The sequence below is a fragment of the Schistocerca cancellata genome, chromosome 10 (assembly GCF_023864275.1).
Source record: "Schistocerca cancellata isolate TAMUIC-IGC-003103 chromosome 10, iqSchCanc2.1, whole genome shotgun sequence".
NCBI lineage: Eukaryota > Metazoa > Arthropoda > Insecta > Orthoptera > Acrididae > Schistocerca > Schistocerca cancellata.
Window position 1 is genome coordinate 64,430,760 of NC_064635.1, and position 17,842 is coordinate 64,448,601.

Sequence of the window (17,842 nt, forward strand, 5' to 3'; positions counted from 1 at the left end):
ACTGCATATTAAGATATCTCTGTATTTGAATACGCACGCCTATATTAGTTTCTTTGGTGCTTCAGTGTAATGCTTAGAGGTTATCATTAACATGAACACCAGCTGTTGTGCTGTTGTGATGCGACTCAGAGGTACATCTGATTCGTGTCTCATGAAGTAATAAGTTACAGGGTTATTACAAATGATTGAAGCGATTTCACAGCTCTACAATAACTTTATTATTTGAGATATTTTCACAATGCTTTGCACACACATACAAAAACTCAAAAAGTTTTTTAGGCATTCACAAATGTTCGATATGTGCCCCTTTAGTGATTCGGCAGACATCAAGCCGATAATCAAGTTCCTCCCACACTCGGCGCAGCATGTCCCCCTCAATGAGTTCGAAAGCATCGTTGATGCGAGCTCGCAGTTCTGGTACGTTTCTTGGTAGAGGAGGTTTAAACACTGAATCTTTCACATAACCCCACAGAAAAAAATCGCATGGGGTTAAGTCGGGAGAGCGTGGAGGCCATGACATTAATTGCTGATCATGATCTCCACCACGACCGATCCATCGGTTTTCCAATCTTCTGCTTAAGAAATGCCGAACATCATGATGGAAGTGCGGTGGAGAACCATCCTGTTGAAAGATGAAGTCGGTGCTGTCGGTCTCCAGTTCTGGCATGAGCCAATTTTCCGCGGGCTACGCGTGAAACTTTCCCGCACGCGTTCAACCGTTTCTTCGCTCACTGCAGGCCGACCGGTTGATTTCCCCTTACAGAGGCATCCAGAAGCTTTAAACTGCGCATACCATCGCCGAATGGAGTTAGCAGTTGGTGGATCTTTGTTGAACTTCGTCCTGAAGTGTCGTTGCACTGTTATGACTGACTGATGTGAGCGCGTTTCAAGCACGACATACGCTTTCTCGGCTCCTGTCGCCATTTTGTCTCACTGCGCTCTCGAGTGCTCTGGCGGCAGAAACCCGAAGTGCGGCTTCAGCCGAACAAAACTTTATGAGTTTTTCTACGTATCTGTAGTGTGTCGTGACCATATGTCAATGAATGGAGCTACAGTGAATTTATGAAATCGCTTCAATCATTTGTAATAGCCCTGTACATTAGTTTGGTTGCTGGTATACCTCTGAATATAAATGTGATGGTTTCAGTCATCGACAGGCGACGTCGGAAAAGCTGTGGACGCGGCTCTTGAGGCTGGCTACCGGCACATCGACACCGCCTACTCCTACCGCAATGAGAAGGAAATCGGAGACGTCCTCAAGAAGTGGTTTGACTCCGGGAAGCTCAAGCGGCAAGACGTGTTCATCGTCACCAAGGTAGGAGGGTAGCTAATATATACAAAGCTCGCAGTTACTGACACATATAATGTGATAAGAGCTCATTAAGAACCGTTGTTACTGCAATGGCATGCTGCACAAATCTAAACATTTATATAAAAAACCATTATATGTACGAGGCGTGTTTGTTTTATGTAAGTACCGTTTGCCACACCGCGGCCGCAGCGCTGCGGTCGGCGTTCTGCGCATGCGCACTGGGTACCTACATATGTTGTCTACACACTGACGCCATTACAGTCTGATTCTTCCTTGTTTATGTTGTGTACTTGTTCAAATGGCTCTGAGTACTATGGGACTTAACAGCTATGGTCCATCAGTCCCCTAGAACTTAGAACTACTTAAACCTAACTAACCCAAGAACATCACACGACATCCAGTCATCACGAGGCAGAGAAAATCCCTGACCCCGCCGGGAATCGAACCCGGGAACCCGGGTGTTGTGTAATGAATGCTTAAGATGCCCCTGATAATCGTGAGTCCCGCCGACTGTGAAGTACGGGCTGTTTCAAGATTTCTTAGTGCTAAAGACCTAAAAGCGATCGATATTCATCTGTGCAGTTTATGGAGAAAACATTATGAGTAATGGAATGGTAAGAAAGTTGGTGAGAGCATTTAAAGACTGCCGCACAAATGTGCATGATGAACAACGGAGTGGGCGTCTTTCGGTCGTTAATGAAAGTTTGGTGCAGGAAGTGGACAATAAGGTGAGAGAAAACAGACGCTTTACGATTGCCTCCTTGCGGGATGACTTTCCTAATGTTTCTCGTAGTGTTTTGTATGGCATTGTGACCAAGCACTTGAATTACCGAAAATTGTGCACACGTTGGGTACCGAAAATGTTGACGGATGTGTAAAAAACCAAACGTTTAGACAGTGCATTGACTTTCCTTGAGCAGTACCACAATGACGGTGATGATTTCTTAAGCCAAATTGTTACAGGCGATGAAACGTGAGTGGCCTACCTCACACCAGAATCAAAGCAACAGTCCTTGGAAAGGCGGCATTCAAATTCACCCAGAAAAGTGAAGCAAACAATTTCTGCCCGGAAAATCATGTGCGCAGTTTTTTGGGACACAAAAGGAGTATTGCTTGTGGAATTTCTGCCTCGTATTGATATAACCAATGCAGCAGCTTACTGTAAGACATTGCACGATCTGCGCCGTTCAATTCAGAACAAAAGACGTGGCAAGTTGAGCAAGGGCATCGTTTTGCTGCAAGACAATGCCCGTCCACATGTGGCGAATCAGACCAAACATCTCATCACATCTTTTCGATGGGAAACTCTAGATCATCCTCCGTACAGCCCTGACCTTGCGCCCAGTGACTACCATCTGTACCTGCACTTGAAGAAACACCTGGGCGGTCAGCGTCTTCAAGACGATGACGAAGTCAAAACAGTGGTGATGCAGTGGTTAACAAGTCAGGCGGCAGACTTCTATGAGGAGGGTATTCAAAAACTGGTACAACGTTATGACAAGTGACTCAATATTGACGGAAATTATGTAGAAAAGTAGATTAAGGTACAGGCTTTCATGTAAAAATAAAATTATTGAGATAACTTAGCACATCTTTTTTTTGTTTCAAAACGGTACTTACTTTAAAAAAACATGCCTCGTATGTACGTTTCACATCTCCTCCTAAGCCACTGCACCTGTTTCAACCAAACCTGGGACCAATATCGCCTAACTTGTGCCAAGAGGCATCGTGGGGATACGGACCACGTAGCCCTCATGGGGGTGAGGTCAGAGGTGAAAAAGTGCTGACACAGAAGTAACTCAAGAACATCTGGAGCAGTTCCAGGCATAATATGTACAGACACAGAGGTGACAAAAGTCAAGGTATAGCGATATGCCCATATAAATGTGGCGGTAGTATCGCATACACAGGGTATAAAAGGGCAGTGCATTGGTGAAACTGCCGGCCGCGGTGGCCGAGCGGATCTAGGCGCTTCAGTCCGGAATCACGCGACTGCTACGGTCGCAGGTTCGAATCCTGCCTCGGGCATGGATGAGTGTGATATCCTTAGATTAGTAGGTTTAAGTACACTCCTGGAAATTGAAATAAGAACACCGTGAATTCATTGTCCCAGGAAGGGGAAACTTTATTGACACATTCCTGGGGTCAGATACATCACATGATCACACTGACAGAACCACAGCCACATAGACACAGGCAACAGAGCATGCACAATGTCGGCGCTAGTACAGTGTATATCCACCTTTCGCAGCAATGCAGGCTGCTATTCTCCCATGGAGACGATCGTAGACATGCTGGATGTAGTCCTGTGGAACGGCTTGCCATGCCATTTCCACCTGGCGCCTCAGTTGGACCAGCGTTCGTGCTGGACGTGCAGACCGCGTGAGACGACGCTTCATCCAGTCCCAAACATGCTCAATGGGGGACAGATCCGGAGATCTTGCTGGCCAGGGTAGTTGACTTACACCTTCTAGAGCACGTTGGGTGGCACGGGATACATGCGGACGTGCATTGTCCTGTTGGAACAGCAAGTTCCCTTGCCGGTCTAGGAATGGTAGAACGATGGGTTCGATGACGGTTTGGATGTACCGTGCACTATTCAGTGTCCCCTCGACGATCACCAGTGGTGTACGGCCAGTGTAGGAGATCGCTCCCCACACCATGATGCCGGGTGTTGGCCCTGTGTGCCTCGGTCGTATGCCGTCCTGATTGTGGCGCTCACCTGCACGGCGCCAAACACGCATACGACCATCATTGGCACCAAGGCAGAAGCGACTCTCATCGCTGAAGACGACACGTCTCCATTCGTCCCTCCATTCACGCCTGTCGCGACACCACTGGAGGCGGGCTGCACGATGTTGGGGCGTGAGCGGAAGACGGCCTAACGGTGTGCGGGACCGTAGCCCAGCTTCATGGAGACGGTTGCGAATGGTCCTCGCCGATACCCCAGGAGCAACAGTGTCCCTAATTTGGTGGGAAGTGGCGGTGCGGTCCCCTACGGCACTGCGTAGGATCCTACGGTCTTGGCGTGCATCCGTGCGTCGCTGCGGTCCGGTCCCAGGTCGACGTGCACGTGCACCTTCCGCCGTCCACTGGCGACAACATCGATGTACTGTGGAGACCTCACGCCCCACGTGTTGAGCAATTCGGCGGTACGTCCACCCGGCCTCCCGCATGCCCACTATACGCCCTCGCTCAAAGTCCGTCAACTGCACATACGGTTCACGTCCACGCTGTCGTGTGCCCGCATCTCGTGGTCGTGCGGTAGCGTTCTCGCTTCCCACGCCCGGGTTCCCGGTTCAAAAATGGCTCTGAGCACTATGGGACTCAACTGCTGAGGTCATTAGTCCCCTAGAACTTAGAACTAGTTAAACCTAACTAACCTAAGGACATCACACACATCCATGCCCGAGGCAGGATTCGAACCTGCGACCGCAGCGGTCTCGCGGTTCCAGACTGCAGCGCCAGAACCGCGCGGCCACTTCGGCCGGCCCCGGGTTCCCGGGTTCGATTCCCGGCGGGGTCAGGGATTTTCTCTGCCTCGTGATGGCTGGGTGTTGTGTGCTGTCCTTAGGTTAGTTAGGTTTAAGTAGTTCTAAGTTCTAGGGGACTTATGACCACAGCAGTTGAGTCCCATAGTGCTCAGAGCCATTTGAACCATTTTTGTTTCTTTGTGAGCCACTGTCAACAGCCTGGGAACCCACCTGGCACATACCTTTTTTTTTAACTCCAACACTTTCAGTATTCTGCAAACACTTGCTTCCCCTATCCCAACGTAGCCTGACAATTCGTTCACTGTGATGCGTCTGTCGGCAGTCACCAATTCGTTTACTCTCTGCACATTGTCTGGAGTGTGTGCAGTACGAGGCCTGCCGCTGCGAGGACAGTCCTCAATATTGCCGTGCCCGCTTTCATCACGTAACCTGCTTGCCCACCGACTAACTGTACTGCGATCGACAGCAGCATTTCCGTACACCTCTTTCAACCTCTTGTGGATGTTTCCCACTGCTCAGGTTCACAACACAGGAATTCTATGACAGCACTTTGCTTCTGACGAACGTCAAGTGTAGCAGCCATCTTGAAGACATGCTGTGACGCCGCCATTCACAGGAACAGGTTGAACTAAGTTTGAAAACAAGCGGGAAGGATGTATCTACACACTGTAAAACCTTCACACATGCAGAATGAAAACTTTATTTTTACAAAAATAGTGTGCATTTCTTTTGGTGTGACCCTAGTATGTTTTGACAGAGCACAAAGAAATTGTGTGATTATGAAAGTGTCGCGTTCATTTTTTGCAGCTTATGTGACAAGCTGTTATGTTTTCATCATTTCCTTGGGAGTGATCACATTCACATTCATACGAGCACCTACATCGGGCAAGGAGGAATATCTCACTCAGTTACCTGGCACACAAATTAGGTGCGACGATAAGAGATTTGCATCATACGGCGCACGTACCCGTACTGTAACTAATGCCGTGTATGACACACCAGACGTGTTTTCCGGTGGAAGATTTGGTTGACTTGTCGCCTAGCCATCAAACGTTTGCGGTTCCACTTTCTTTCGGCTACTAGGTGTGCAGAATCAATGGCTCTGAGCACTATGGGACTCAACTGCTGAGGTCATTAGTCCCCTAGAACTTAGAACTAGTTAAACCTAACTAACCTAAGGACATCACAAACATCCATGCCCGAGGCAGGAAACGAACCTGCGACCGTAGCGGCCTTGCGGTTCCAGACTGCAGCGCCTTTAACCGCACGGCCACTTCGGCCGGCTGTGCAGAATCAATTGTCATTATACACTCCTGGAAATTGAAATAAGAACACCGTGAATTCATTGTCCCAGGAAAAACTTTATTGACACATTCCTGGGGTCAGATACATCACATGATCACACTGACAGAACCACAGGCACATAGACACAGGCAACAGAGCATGCACAATGTCGGCACTAGTACAGTGTATATCCACCTTTCGCAGCAATGCAGGCTGCTATTCTCCCATGGAGACTATCGTAGAGATGCTGGATGTAGTCCTGTGGAACGGCTTGCCATGCCATTTCCACCTGGCGCCTCAGTTGGACCAGCGTTCGTGCTGGACGTGCAGACCGCGTGAGACGACGCTTCATCCAGTCCCAAACATGCTCAATGGGGGACAGATCCGGAGATCTTGCTGGCCAGGGTAGTTGACTTACACCTTCTAGAGTACGTTGGGTGGCACGGGATACATGCGGACGTGCATTGTCCTGTTGGAACAGCAAGTTCCCTTGCCGGTCTAGGAATGGTAGAACGATGGGTTCGATGACGGTTTGGATGTACCGTGCACTATTCAGTGTCCCCTCGACGATCACCAGTGGTTTACGGCCAGTGTAGGAGATCGCTCCCCACACCATGATGCCGGGTGTTGGCCCTGTGTGCCTCGGTCGTATGCAGTCCTGATTGTGGCGCTCACCTGCACGGCGCCAAACACGCATACGACCATCACTGGCACCAAGGCAGAAGCGACTCTCATCGCTGAAGACGACACGTCTCCATTCGTCCCTCCATTCACGCCTGTCGCGACACCACTGGAGGCGGGCTGCACGATGTTGGGGCGTGAGCGGAAGACGGCCTAACGGTGTGCGGGACCGTAGCCCAGCTTCATGGAGACGGTTGCGAATAGTCCTCGCCGATACCCCAGGAGCAACAGTGTCCCTAATTTGCTGGGAAGTGGCCGTGCGGTCCCCTACGGCACTGCGTAGGATCCTACGGTCTTGGCGTGCATCCGTGCGTCGCTGCGGTCCGGTCCCAGGTCGACGGGCACGTGCACCTTCCGCCGACCACTGGCGACAACATCGATGTACTGTGGAGACCTCACGCCCCACGTGTTGAGCAATTCGGCGGTACGTCCACCCGGCCTCCCGCATGCCCACTATACGCCCTCGCTCAAAGTCCGTCAGCTGCACATACGGTTCACGTCCACGCTGTCGCGGCATGCTACCAGTGTTAAAGACTGCGATGGAGCTCCGTATGCCACGGCAAACTGGCTGACACTGACGGCGGCGGTGCACAAATGCTGCGCAGCTAGCGCCATTCGACGGCCAACACCGCGGTTCCTGGTGTGTCCGCTGTGCCGTGCGTGTGATCATTGCTTGTACAGCCCTCTCGCAGTGTCAGGAGCAAGTATGGTGGGTCTGACACACCGGTGTCAATGTGTTCTTTTTTCCATTTCTAGGAGTGTATGGCCCTACCTTACACCTCGCTGTTGCAAACGGACGTTACACCACGACACAGACGCAAATTTGAATAAAGCAAAAAAAAAAAAAAAAGTTGGCTCAAAGGTGATGTAAGCACAGGTCGCCTGCTTGGTAGCCCTATATCATAACAAGCACGGCGCCACATCTGCTTCTGGCTGCTTTATATTGCAGTCCATCTCCTTGGACCCTTCACTGTTTCTATTTTGCTTGTTTTTTTTTTCACAGTCCAGTACAGCTTCTTCCTGTTTTCGTGTATGATCTGTGTTAAGTTTTTGACAGGCTGTCCACTGGGCTCTCCTACCCTTAATTATGAGCGGCGGGAGGGGGTGTGCGGTGGGGAGTTTCCCTTTTAAGAATGTATCAGACTGCGCAGAGGCGAAGACTGTCACGACAAGATCAAAGATTGCTTAACAGTAACATAACTTCCCCTCTCTCTAACGTGCACATCAGTAACACATACACTACTGGCCATTAAAATTGTTACACCAAGAAGAAATGCAGATGATAAACGAGTATTCATTGGACAAATATATAATACTAGAACTGACATGTGATTACATTTTCACGCAGTTTGGGTGCATAGATCCTAAGAAATCAGTACCCTGAACAACCACCTCTGGTCGTAATAACGGCCTTGATACGCCAGGGCATTAAGTCAAACAGAGCTTGGATGGCGTGTACAGGTTAAGCTGCCCATGCAGCTTCAACACGATACCACAGTTCATCAAGAGCAGTGACTGGCGTATTGTCACGAGCCAGTTGCTCGGCCACCATTGACCAGACGTTTTCAGTTGGTGAGAGATCTGGAGAATGTGCTGGCCAGGGCAGCAGTCGAACATTTTCTGTATCCAGAAAGGCCCGTACAGGACCTGCAACATGCGGTCGTGCATTATCATGCTGAAATATAGGGTTTCGCAGGGATGGAATGAAGGGTAGAACCACGGGTCGTAACACATCTGAAATGTAACGCACACTGTTCAAAGTGCCGTCAATGCGAACAAGAGGTGACCGAGACGTGTATCTAGTGGCACCCCATACCATTACGCCGGGTGATACGCCAGTACGGCGATGACGAATACACGCTTCCAATGTGCGTTTACTGCGATGTCGCCAAACACGGATGCGACCATCATGATGCTGTAAACAGAACCTGGATTCGTCCGAATAAATGACGTTTTGCCATTCGTGCACCCAGGTTCGTCGTTGAGTACATCATCGCAGGCGCTCCTGTCTGTGATGCAGCGTCAAGGGTAACCGCAGCCGTGGTCTCCGAGCTGATAGCCCATGCTGCTGCAAACGTCGTCGACCTGTTCGTGCAGATGGTTGTTGTCTTGCAAACGTCCCCATCTGTTGACTCAGGGATCTAGACGTGGCTGCCCGATCCGTTACAGCCGTGCGGATAAGACGAGTGTCATCTCGACTGCTAGTGATACGAGGCCGTTGGGATCCAGCACGGCGTTCCGTATTACCCTCCTGATCCCACCGATTCCATATTCTGCTGACAGTCATTGGATCTCGACCAACGCGAGCAGCAATGTCGTGATACGATAAACCGCTATCGCAATAGGCTACAATCCGACCTTTATAAAAAGTCGGAAACGTGATGGTACGCATTTCTCCTCCTTACACGAGGCATCACAACAACGTTTCACCAGGCAACGCCGGTCAACTGTTGTTTGAGTATGAGAAATCGGTTGGATACTTTCCTCATGTCAGCACGTTGTAGGTGTCGCCACCGGCGCCAACCTTGTGTGAATGCTCTGAAAAGTTTGATTTGCATATCACAGCATCTTATTCCTGTCGGTTAAATGTAGCGTCTGTAGCACGTTATCTTCCTGGTGTATCAATTTTAATGGCCAGTAGTGTAACAATCAAAATGACATGACCATCTTACAAGCGTACCGGAATAAATATCTTTCAAGTGCTGATGTTGTCACGATTCCCGTCTAACGATGCAGAGAGTGCACTGACCGGAGGACGCTTTATTTCCAGCTGCCAATGATGGGCAACAGGGCGTCAGCGGTGGAGAAGTACATCAAGCTGTCCCTGTCCGCCCTGCAGCTGGACTACGTCGACTTGTACCTGGTGCACAACCCCGTGGGGATGCAGGACGTGGAGCAGGGGCGCTACCCCAGGGGCCCAGACGGCAAGGTGATGCTCGACATGGACACCGACCACGTCGCCATTTGGAAGGTACTGTACTCACTGCAGGTAACGTGTCCTCGTGTACCGGTTTCCCTAACTCATTCACATATTGAAGGAAGGAAAACATGATGGAAAACATCAAAAGCTCTGCCCACCAAAAAATTTGTTCGATTTCTTCCGGGTATGTGTCCTCGGAGTCTTTCGCGACGGCATACATGAATAAAACGTTCTCGGTTTCCCAGCCGCGTCAGTTCGAATAAAACCCTCGAGCTTTCGATGGCCATCTCCGCCATCGTCGTCAGGAGTTCACTGACTGCCGGGACTGCTTTTTTTTTTTCTTCCTTTATTGAATTTCAATTCCCCCCGAAGGGGGCGGGCTGGCAGCAGCTTAGTATTCCGCTCTTCAGCCTACAGACTTTGTTAGAAAGATGAAGAGGATAAATAATAAAAACAGGCGATAAAATCGGAGACTTAAAGAGTAACATGGCGAAAAGAAATCGTGGAACTTAAAACAAAGAACAGAGGGATGATGATGCTAATAAAATACATACGAAGCAGACAGGTAAAACAATAGACAGACAATTAAAAAGAACATGGCGACAGTCTGGTTTCTGTTCGCAAAAGACATAAAATTCACACCTAGCGACAGCATGGTTTCTGTTCGCAACACGAGAAAGACGAACAACACTGAATAGTCACTGGAACACTGCACTAAAAAGTTGGCAAATGTGACATACCACAGCCGAGAGCAGGTGGGAGGAAACTGGACAGATGATGGGAAAATAAAAAAGGGGGGAAAGGAGAGGGGGGGAGCTGGGAAAGGAGCTGATGGAGGATGAGGACCCATAAGAGGGGTGGGGGGCGCTGGGCAGACGCGACAGGGAGTGGGGTAGACAGAGGAGGGGAATACAAAAGGACTCGGGGGGGGGGGGGGGGAGAAGGGAGGTAGGGAGAGGTTTAGTGGGGAGAAAACAGGACGGAAGGGGGGGAAGAGGGAGCCCAGGGAAAGGACAGAGGAAAGGAGAGGGATTGAGGATCAGATAGGAGAGATAAGTTGAGGGAGAGAGGGAATCATCCGGGAGGGGGAGTTGATGGAAGCCACCTTGGGAAAGTAGATGTAGGGTGTAGAAATGGAGGGTAGGGGGGACAGAACGGTGAAGACGTGGCAGGGGGCGGGGATGGACCAGAACTGCTATGGTTTCTCGCTTATATAGGCATTATGACATCATCAGCAGCCAATCAGATCGATCCAATGTGGCGCGCGCGCGTAAGTCGACCCGGGCAGCTAGCGGAGCTGTTGCCCGTGGCAGCACCGGTGACGTCAGGTGGCGCCAGGGGCAGGCGCCACGTTTGAAACTGCCGCTCCAGCGTCGCGCATCTGTCTCTGCTTTCTTTCGATGTCCAACGCCCGCCGCCATGCCCTGCTGAGTGTGTACCCCTGGTCTCTGTTGAAACTGTTGTTGTTTAAACGAATCTCGGCCGCTTCCTTTATAACGAAGTCCCAATATGTAGACGCATGAGCCAACACTTTTGTATTTTCGAACTGCATTTTATGTCCGTTTTCCAGGGAATGCTCCGCTATGGCCGACTTGTCAAGCTCCCTTTGTTTTATATGGCGCTTGTGCTCGGTACAGCGCTCCGCAACCGTGCGAATTGTCTGTCCAATGTACATGCTGCCACATTCACAGGGTACAGCGTACACACCGGACACTCGAAGAGCAATGTCGTCTTTAACAGGGCGCAACATATCTTGTGTCTTGGGGCCGGGCCGGAACTCTGGTCATAGCCCATGTTTCTGCAGCAGACGTCCTAACTTAGGGACAATTGTTCCACAGTATGGCAGGAATACAGTCCGTTTGGCCTCTTCTACTGATTCACCAGGTGTTTTTCGTCGGCGGCCCTTGAAAGCGTTAGGGATGTCTCTTTCATTGTACCCATTTTCCCCGAAGACACGTTTTAAGTTTTACAATTCAGACTGTAGGTGGTCGTCGTCAGATATAATCTTGGCTCTATGAACCAACGTGTTCAGGACAGCTTTCTTGTGTACAGGGTGGTGGAACCTATTGGCGGTCAAGTACCGATCAGTGTGTGTTGGTTTCCGGTACACTGAATGACCAAGCTGGCCTCCTGCCTTCCGCTCAACCAAAACATCCAAGAATGATAGCTTGCCGTGCTTCTCCATCTCGACAGTAAATTTAATGTTGGGATGGACACCATTCATGTGACAGACGAACTACTGTAGTGTATCTTCACCATAAGGACATATCAGGAAGGTGTCATCAACATATCGTGGAAAGAAAGACGCCCGTAATGTCGTAGTTTGCAGAGCCTGCTCCTCGAAGTGCTCCATGAAGAAATTTGCAGCTGCTGGGGACAGTGGTGATCCCATGGTTGTGCCGTCCGCCATCTCATAATACTCATCGCAGTACGACAAGTACGTTGTCGTTAGGACGTGACGGTACAACTTAATGATTCCAGATGGAAAATGTTGCGCCAAAAGATCGAGCGTATCCTGTATTGGCACCGTCATAAAAAGTGACACAACGTCCAGGCAAACCATTAGATCGTTTGGGCCTATCTTCATCCTCTTGAGTGTCTCAACAAATTTCTACGAGTTGACAACATGGTGTTCGTAATGTCCCAATTTTGGTGCTAATAATCGTGCCAGATGTTTAGCAAGTCTGTAGGTGGGCCAACTGACTGCGCTAACAATGGCCCTCAGAGGAACACTTTCCTTGTGTATTGTTCTTCTGGGTACCCCCTCGTAACACTGTATTTGGAAGTTGCTTGCGGATGAGTCTCTGTACGGGAGCGTAGATTTGGAAGTAGAGCTGAGTGGATACGGAGCGCTGTGCTCGCCTTGTGCAGGCAATGGAGGCCCAGGTGGACGCGGGTCGCACGCGCTCCATTGGACTGTCCAACTTCAACGCGCGCCAGATCAAGCGCGTGTGGGAGTCCGCGCGCATCAAGCCGACCAACCTGCAGGTGGAGATGCACGCCTACTTCCAGCAGCGCGAGCTCAGGGCCTTCTGCCGCGCGCTGGACATCACCGTCTGCGCCTGGGGTCCACTGGGCACGCCTCACATCTACTCGTTCGTCGAGAAGCAGGGCGGCGATGTCAGCAAGTACGTACACCCTGATCTCCTGGTATCTGTAACATTGTAATCATCATGCAACTACTAGGCCTACAGTGTTTGTTTATTTCCAACATGCTCCATTACAAGTTCTTGTGTCACTACATGTATGTATTGTACATGTGTGGAGTGTAATGTTTGTGTTGTATGATGATGATGATGATGATGATGATGATGATGAAACTGATGAGATAAGGGAGACGGTGAAACCTGGCACCAGCACATAGCCTACTTCTCGTGAATAGCAATAAGGGGGCCGCCAAGCTTGAAGTGTCCATCCGATGGATGGATCAGCATCAACAGTGTCACTTGCCCTCACTTCATGAGACACTGCAGAGACGTTTGGTGTTTCAGTCACGACACTGGGGCAAAGTAGGGCGATCAGGAACTTTACGCCCCCACCTCTACTCTCGTTGCTGGTGCAGTGTTACGTGGCTTTATGCGTAATTACAGACTTACTATTTTATCAGTTGATTTGTTTTCACCACGTAACGCCCGCTGTTTACGTCCTTCTTCGTTGCTGAGCGATGTATCACTTTTCGTTCTGACGCCGCAACTCTTCCTTTCCTATATCTTTACTACTTTTTATCTATATAAATGATGAACTTTTTAATAACTGTGGAATTATTACAGGCATCGGGTCCCACGTAATGTGTCACCCGCCTATACGTTTTACATGAACCTTTCAAGACTCGATCGATCTGTTTACAAAGAGGAAGCAGAATATCTCTTCCTTTGACGTTGTCCAACAAAGACCTAGGAAGCTCGACGCCCTCGCGGCCCAGGCTCTTCCATGGCTCGCGGTGGTTTGCAGCATTCGTTTTATTCCTCGCCCACTTGCCGCTACGTCGAACTATCGTGGTGATCGTTGGGCAACGTCTTCCACGTTATCTGCAACATAAATAAACTTTCTTCCCACAGTATTTCTGAAAACCCAAAAACAAACTTAAAGAACATAATAATAATAACTGTTCTTACAGTTATTCGTATAAGTCTTGGTCGATTTAATGAGGGGTGGGACAGGACTAAGCCTTGTGACACCACACTGGCCAAACACTGGCAGTGAAAATTTTTCCAACCACCAGGGTACTGGCTTACCCAAAGGTCGAGCGTCACCGCACAAATGCATATTAGCGACCTCACGGATGCGAGGGGTATATGGTGTTGTTGTGGTTGTGATGGTGGTGGTGGCTCTGGCCTTCAGTCTACATCTACATCTACATCCATACTCCGCAAGCTACCTGACAGTGTGTGGCGGAGGGTACCTTGAGTACCTCTATAGGTTCTCCCTTCTATTCCAGTCTCGTATTGTTCGTGGAAAGAAGGATTGTCGGTATGCCTCTGAGTGGGCTCTAATCTCTCTGATTTTATCCTCATGGTCTCTTCGTGAGATATACGTAGGAGGGAGCAATATACTGCTTGACTCCTCGGTGAAGGTATGCTCTCTAAACTTCAAGAAAAGCCCGTACCGAGCTACTGAGCGTCTCTCCTGCAGAGTCTTCCACTGGAGTTTATCTATCATCTCCGTAACGCTTTCGCGATTACTAAATGATCCTGTAACGAAGCGCGCTGCTCTCCGTTGGATCTTCTCTATCTCTTCTATTAACCCTATTTGGTACGGATCCCACACTGCTGAGCAGTATTCAAGCAGTGAGCGAACAATCGTACTGTAACCTACTTCCTTTGTTTTCTGTTTGCATTTCCTTAGGGTTCTTCCAATGAATCTCAGTCTGGCATCTGCTTTACCGACGATCAACTTAATATGATCATTCCATTTTAAATCACTCCTAATGCGTACTCCCAGATAATTTATGGAATTAACTGCTTCCAGCTGCTGACCTGCTATATTGTAGCTAAATGATAAGGGATCTATCTTTCTGTGTATTCGCAGCACATTACACTTGTCTACATTGAGATTCAATTGCCATTCCCTGCACCATCCGTCAATTCACTGCAGATCCTCCTGCATGTCGGTACAATTTTCCATTGTTACAACCTCTCGATATACCACAGTATCATCCGCAAAAAGCCTCAATGAACTTCCGATGTCATCCACAAGGTCATTTATGTATATTTGAATAGCAACGGTCCTACGACACTCCCCTGCGGCACACCTGAAATCACTCTTACTTCGGAAGACTTCTCTCCATTGAGAATTACATGCTGCATTCTGTTATCTAGGAACTCTTCAATCCAATTACACAATTGGTCTGATATTCCATATGCTCATACTTTGTTCATTAAGCGACTGTGGGGAATCGTATCGAACGCCTTGCGGAAGTCAAGAAACACGGCATCTACTTGTTAACCCGTGTCTATGGCCTTCTGAGTCTCGTGGACGAATAGCGCGAGCTGAGTTTCACACGATCGTCTTTTTCGAAACCCGTGCTAATTCCTACAGAGTAGATTTCTAGTCTCCAGAAAAGTCATTATACTCGAACATAATACGTGTTCCAAAATTCTACAACTGATCGACGTTAGAGATATAGGTCTATAGTTCTGCACATCTGTTCGACATCCCTTCTTGAAAACGGGGATGACCTGTGTCCTTTTCCAATACTTTGGAACGCTACGCTCTTCTAGAGACCTACGGTACACCGCTGCAAGAAGGGGGGGCAAGTTCCTTCGCGTACTCTGTGTAAAATCGAACTGGTATCCCATCAGGTCCAGCGGCCTTTCCTCGAATCCTGTAATATCCTGATTTGTGGGGCATTCGTATGTGACACTGGCCCGATGATTGACTGCACGCGAAAGTGAGGACATGTATACTCGTCGTCAAGGTTCCGGTCGAACATATCTAACCACCACAAGGGAGAATCGTCATGTAGTGCACCAAGTTCATCGTAACTCCTTCAAATCTCCGCCTGTAATCGGAGAAAAAGTAATCGATTTCCTACAACATTCTGCGTCATCCAAAACAATTAGGTGGAGACTAGAAGCAGCTGAACTAGAGAATTATCGCTGCATGCGTAGACTACTGTTAACACCACTACGCAAACGACTACATTCGGAGTGTTACCGTAACAGGGATGCATGAACTGCTGATGAATGACGTCGCACTGCGTTAACCGATGAATCGCAGTTCTTCACTATCCCGGATGACCATTCTTGGCGTGTACACTTGAAACGTCCCCTTAGAACAATTATACACGACTGTGCTTAAACTGACACACAATATTTTTAGCGCAACGCAATCTGACTTTCAAAAATCCCTAGAAAAGAGTGGCCCTGACTAATATTAGCCTACACCTTTCACAAATCACTTACCTCACAAAAATCTTCGTTACTCGAACTACTGCAATACAGCGAGCGCCACTACTGCCAGCTAAATAAAAGATTCAAACTACTTAAGGCACTAACTACTAGTAGGCATAGTTAGCAAATGAAAGATTTTGATAGAGAACAAACAATGTATTTACCTTAATAGTCATCAAAAGTCATAATATATACAGCAGGTCACGACATCCATTTTTACAAATTTCAAAACTCCGCCATTTCTCTCCCCACATCCACCACTGCTGGCGGCTCACCTCCAACTGCGCAACGCTACGCGCTGTTCACATCCAGCTGCCGCTGCCCAACACTACAATGGCAGACAACAATGCAAACTAGCCACAGACTGCACACAGCACAGCCAGTGATTTTCATATAGAGCGCTACGTAACGTTGCCAATAAGAAAACATAAACAGCCTACTTACATAAAGAAAACATAAACAGCCTACTTACACACTGGCGGACTGACGGAAGGTCCCATTGTCTAAAGATTGCTTTCGTACAATTCTCCATGCTGGTCCATCATGAGCAAAGCATATCTCACCATAACTCTTGCAACCTACACCAATATGAACCTGTTCACTGTAGTTAAGCCTCTATATTCCTCTACAACTTTTATTCCACCGTCTCATCCCTCCATTACCAAACTGACGATTCTTTAATGCCTCTACTTCACTTTTTTTGGTCAAGTTGTACCACGAATGTATCTACCCTCCAATTCAATACAGTATGTCCTTCGTACATTATACGATCTAATTGGTTCTCTAAGTAGAGCAGTCTCCATAATGAACGCTCATAACAGACTATAGCTGTAAACCAGGCTGGAGTTCAGCCTCGGGCAGTCACTGTTCTTTACAGTACTGCCACAGTCTTGAACTCACAGCATATAGCCAAATGAACATGGTCCTACTGTAGGTTGAAGATTATTTTACTTGTTTACCGAGTACCCAACACTCCCCAGGTATGTATTTTTTCCAGCTCTATTAGCCCACCTCCCCCTTCCCCTCTCTCTATCTGCCTACTCTGTCCGCCTCTCTGCCTGACTCTTCATCCCCTCTCTCCCACTTCACTTCCTCCACTCCACTCTCTATACATCGCCTCATGCCTTTCTCTCCACCGACCTGCTACTCCTCACAGTCTCTCTATTTCTTCGTTCCCCCTCTGTACATTTGTTCCTTCCCCTTCATTCCATCTCCTCCTACCCTCTCTTACAGCCCATCTTCTCCTCTTTTCTTTCTCTGTCCATTTCCCCCTACTCTTGTCTCTCTCCATCTCCTCTTCCACATCTGTGTACATCTTCTCGTTTCTCCTCTATGGCTGTCCATCTACTTCTCCCTCATTCTCTCTCCATGTTATCAATACCACCCCAATAGGAGACTGATGTTTCTTAACCCCCCCCCACCCCACACACACACACACACACACTGATTTTTTTTTTTCAGTTAGTGTTGTGGACTGGGTGTGTCCACTCTGATGCTCTAATGAAAATCTCGCTGCCATTGAAAATGACGAATGAGGACTGATGGTATGGATGAGTAGGTTCTAGGGCAACACACACACAATAAAGTAACAGAACAGTGAATAGTGTGACGCCCCGTCTCCCCTTTTGTTGTCGCTGTTGATGTTGAGCCGCTGCTGCTACAGCTCGGTCGGCGGAATGGAGACGCCACGCGCAGTGATGGTTGACCTCGTCGGATGGCGTGGAACAGCACCTGAAAATCTCTATAGAAAATTGTTCCT

General features: G+C 48.7%; 1 protein-coding gene across 1 annotated transcript in view; it reads left to right on the forward strand.

Annotated features, from left to right (window-relative positions):
* The window catches only part of LOC126106634 (1,5-anhydro-D-fructose reductase-like), a 62,503-nt gene that overhangs the window by 15,510 nt on the left and 29,151 nt on the right, over positions 1-17,842 (forward strand). The window contains exons 2-4 of the mRNA XM_049912989.1: positions 1,148-1,315; positions 9,542-9,742; positions 12,563-12,819. Of these exons, the coding sequence (XP_049768946.1) occupies positions 1,148-1,315; positions 9,542-9,742; positions 12,563-12,819 (626 nt within the window). The remainder of the gene's footprint in view (positions 1-1,147; positions 1,316-9,541; positions 9,743-12,562; positions 12,820-17,842) is intronic.